The following is a 3,267-nucleotide window of genomic DNA, read 5'->3' on the forward strand; positions in this document are numbered from 1 at the left end:
TGATATATAAGGGTGAGGCTGGGAGGTGTGGGGCCTCTGGCATGAGGGGTGTCCTCTGGCAGCCCTGCCAGTGCCAGCCCAAGCTGGAGGGCTGTACTCGACAGGTGCCCAGGCTTAGAGGCGAGGTGATGTTGGACACACCCTGTCCGCTTGCCCACGCATGGTGCCCAGGGCCAGCTTGTGTGCGTGTGTTCACACGCTGTAGTCCTGGGAAGGCACAGGCTCTGGGGCTTGGTGCCAGCTATGTCTTGGCGCCCAGAGGGGCACCCATTGCTCACTGCCCTTGGAGGATGCCCTCCAGGAGCTCCCTCAAGACCCCAACTGGTGAGCCTTGTCTGTGGGCCTAGAAGGGACCCTAAAATAGCTGCCAGTCTGGTCTGGGGCTGGCACGTGGAGCACAGGCGTGACAGGGCGTTTCCAGAGGACTTGGGCTTGTCTGTGCTGGTTCCGGCCTTGGAGTCTCTGAAGACCCTTGCTCTTTTTTAGAGAGAAACAGCAGAGACAGATGCTCCTGGGGTCCTCCCAGGGATCCCTTACCAACTCTTGCCAGTTTGAAGTGGAGGCCAATGTTCTGTGCAGGCCACAACAGGGCAGATCCCTGTTCTATCCACAGCCCCAGGGTAACTGATTATATGGGTATAATGGGGTAACGTGTTGCCAGAGGCCCAAGTGGTAAGTTGACATACCTTAAAACCTTTTTCACAGTTTGTCCTTCACCTATGGGAGGCTTGGTGGGGGACTCTGTTCAAGGTGAATAATGCTGATCAGAACATTGAGCAGTCTTGACAAAACGTCCTACCCCTCTCTGGATTGGCTGCCAGCTTTTTACCACTTTGGATGCGCTTTCTGCAAGGATCAGGCCTGCCTTCTCCTTAGACTTACTGCAGAAATGTGGGTCCAGCTCTGAACCCTCTGTACCTCAGTTTCTCCATCTGTACATGGGAGCACTGGGAAAGCTAGTGGAGAGAAGCATGCCCCCTGTTGCAGGTCTTCACCTTCGGGCCCTTTAGGGGTACTCTGGCCACCTTCTCTCCTGCTATCAGGTTGTCTAGGGTGGACATGGAGGTGTACCTGGGGAGGCCCTGCTTACAGAGCTGGTCACCCAGGAAGGACATACTCAGAGGGCAGTGGGCGTGGGTGTGTGAGAATCCTTGGGCAGAGAAGGACGCCGCCATGCTGGGCACGGCTGAGTCATGCTTCCGCGGCGCCTTGCCCCAGGGTGCTGGAGCCGGCGCCAACCTGGGTGTGGTCACTGAGCTGTGGCCCTGGGCAGAGCGGGCCTGGGTGGTCTGGGTTTGGGGGACCTGGGTGGTCGGGGGCCAGGGACCTAACTTCTGAGATGCTGAACCCTTGGCCTTGCCCCGGTCGAGGTCTGGCATCATTGTCCAGGACGGTGGTCACTCCCATCCGAGAATAGTCAGAGGACCTGAGGCTTGGCCTGGGAATTATCGGGGTACAGAAAGCAGGAGGATGGGGCAGCTAGTGACTCCCCTCGAGGCCAAAAGTCAGGCCAGGGCAGAGACCTGGACTTCCTGAGAAGATCGCAGAGGTGGATACCGTCTAGGGTGTACCCTTCATTATGTGCTCACAGGGGGATGTTAGAGGCCGCTGGGAATTCTGTGACTGGTCTGAGGGGAGTAAGGTTCAAGGCAGGAGTTGGAGTGTGTTGTGGCTGGGTGTAGTGGGGGCTGGGATGTGACTTGCATGGTTCCCCTATTTATAACAAATGATTCAGCCCTCCACTTACTCACCCCTTCCTGAGTCTCCCCTTCCCTCCCCACCCCCAGCCTGGGTGGGCAGTGGGGGCCCACCCACTTGTCAGCACCCTGCCTTTCTGCATCCCAGTGCCAGCTCCTGGAATGGTTGTGGTGAACACATTGGGGTCCAGGGTGGGCCGCTGGAGGTCAGGCAGCCCTTGGCTGAGTTGCCCAGGCTGATGGCTGGCTTGGCCGCCTGGGAGCCTCTGTGGAGAGTCTGGACGCATTAGGCAAAGCATTAGTGACAGGCGGGAGGGCAGGCGGCAGCGGCGGGCAGGGCGGGGCCTGCAGCCTTTGGTATTTTCCGATCCCAGCTGCTCTGTGAGGGTGGAAAGTATTTGGGGACCAGGCTTGGGGGCGGTGATGGTGGTGGCGCCCCCGGCGGAAGCTGCCCCTGATTCATTCTTGGAGCTTGGGGTTGGGGGGGGGGTGGCAGTATTCGTGCCCACATGTCTCATGCGTACACACCCTGTCTGCCGAGCTCATCCAGCATACATATACACATTGGTGTGTCTGGGGCCTGCTCGCCTCTTCCAGGCCCCCCTGGGGGCCCACCCTCCTCTCACTTTTCTCCAGCCCTTCCCCCACACCTCCAGCTGCCAGGGGGCTGGCTCTCCTTGGACACCAGCTCCCAGCCTGCAAGGCATGACATTGGTAAGGAGGGCCCTGGCTCCTGGGCAGTGACCCCTCCACGAGGGACCCAGGCCTTTTGTGCCTGTAGGGACGGGGAGTGGCCTTGGCCCTGGCCCTGGCCCGGGGCTCTGTGCAGGGGAAACCCCACAGGAAACGAGCCTGGCCAAATGGCCGCCCTTCCCGTTCTAGTCCCTGGGACACGAATGTGCTGTCTCACTTCCGGAGGCGGCCCAGAGAGGCTGGCCGCTCCGCAGGGCCTCGTCTACTCCTGGTTGGTGCCCCCAGACCCTGGAGGGACGGACATGGCTGGACTAGGGCCCAATGGAACCAGATAGTGGACAGTGTGTGTGGGGGACAATACAGGACATTTTCCTCTGTCTTCCTGGAGTGTAGGTTGCACCAAACCTGGGTGCTAGGGTCCTCATTTCTAACATCTTCCCTGCAGCTGGTAAATGGTAATCGTAGAGCCCTGTCCTAATTATCCTTTCACTCTGGGGAGAGATTCTTTCCAGAACATCTCTGCTTGGCACATGGGGAAACAAGTGTGGAGCAGTTTCGTGACTTGCCCATAGTCACCCAGCAAGGAAGCTTCTGCCAGGCTGGCTCCGGAGTTGTGGGGCTCCGCTGCAGGGCCCTTGTCATGAGGTAGATTTCTGTTTCCTGAACACAGAGCTGGTTTCGTGGGTGTGTTGACCCAGCTGTTCCATGGAGCCCCCTCCTCTCCCCAGGACCTGGTGCTTGGTTAAATGTTCTGCTCTGGATACCTTGAAATTCTTAATTTGTGAACAAGGGGCCTCATTTTCATTTTGCATCGAGCCCCATAAATTCTGCAGTGGTCTTGGTACCGGGCACTTGACAAGGGACCCTGTTGGAGAAA

The 3,267-nt window shown here is 58.6% G+C and overlaps 1 protein-coding gene across 1 annotated transcript; it reads left to right on the forward strand.

Annotated features, from left to right (window-relative positions):
• Nucleotides 1–1,067: 1,067 nt before the first annotated feature.
• LOC101634561 (putative uncharacterized protein FLJ26174) lies at nucleotides 1,068–2,082 on the forward strand. Its single transcript, XM_012728943.1, has 2 exons — nucleotides 1,068–1,910; nucleotides 1,961–2,082. The coding sequence occupies exons 1-2, from the start codon at nucleotides 1,727–1,729 to the stop codon at nucleotides 2,080–2,082; spliced, it is 306 nt and encodes a 101-aa protein (XP_012584397.1). The 5' UTR covers nucleotides 1,068–1,726.
• The last annotated feature ends 1,185 nt before the right edge of the window (nucleotides 2,083–3,267 follow it).

The sequence above is a fragment of the Condylura cristata genome, unplaced genomic scaffold (genome assembly GCF_000260355.1).
Source record: "Condylura cristata isolate star-nosed mole 26May11 unplaced genomic scaffold, ConCri1.0 scaffold00024, whole genome shotgun sequence".
NCBI lineage: Eukaryota > Metazoa > Chordata > Mammalia > Eulipotyphla > Talpidae > Condylura > Condylura cristata.

Coding starts and splice junctions, on each gene's coding strand:
- LOC101634561 (XM_012728943.1), top strand. CDS start 1,727: ATGATTCAGCCCTCCACTTACTCACCCCTTCCTGAGTCTCCCCTTCCC. Junction 1,911..1,960: donor TGGGCCGCTGGAGGTCAGGC/AGCCCTTGGCTG, acceptor GCCGCCTGGGAG/CCTCTGTGGAGAGTCTGGAC.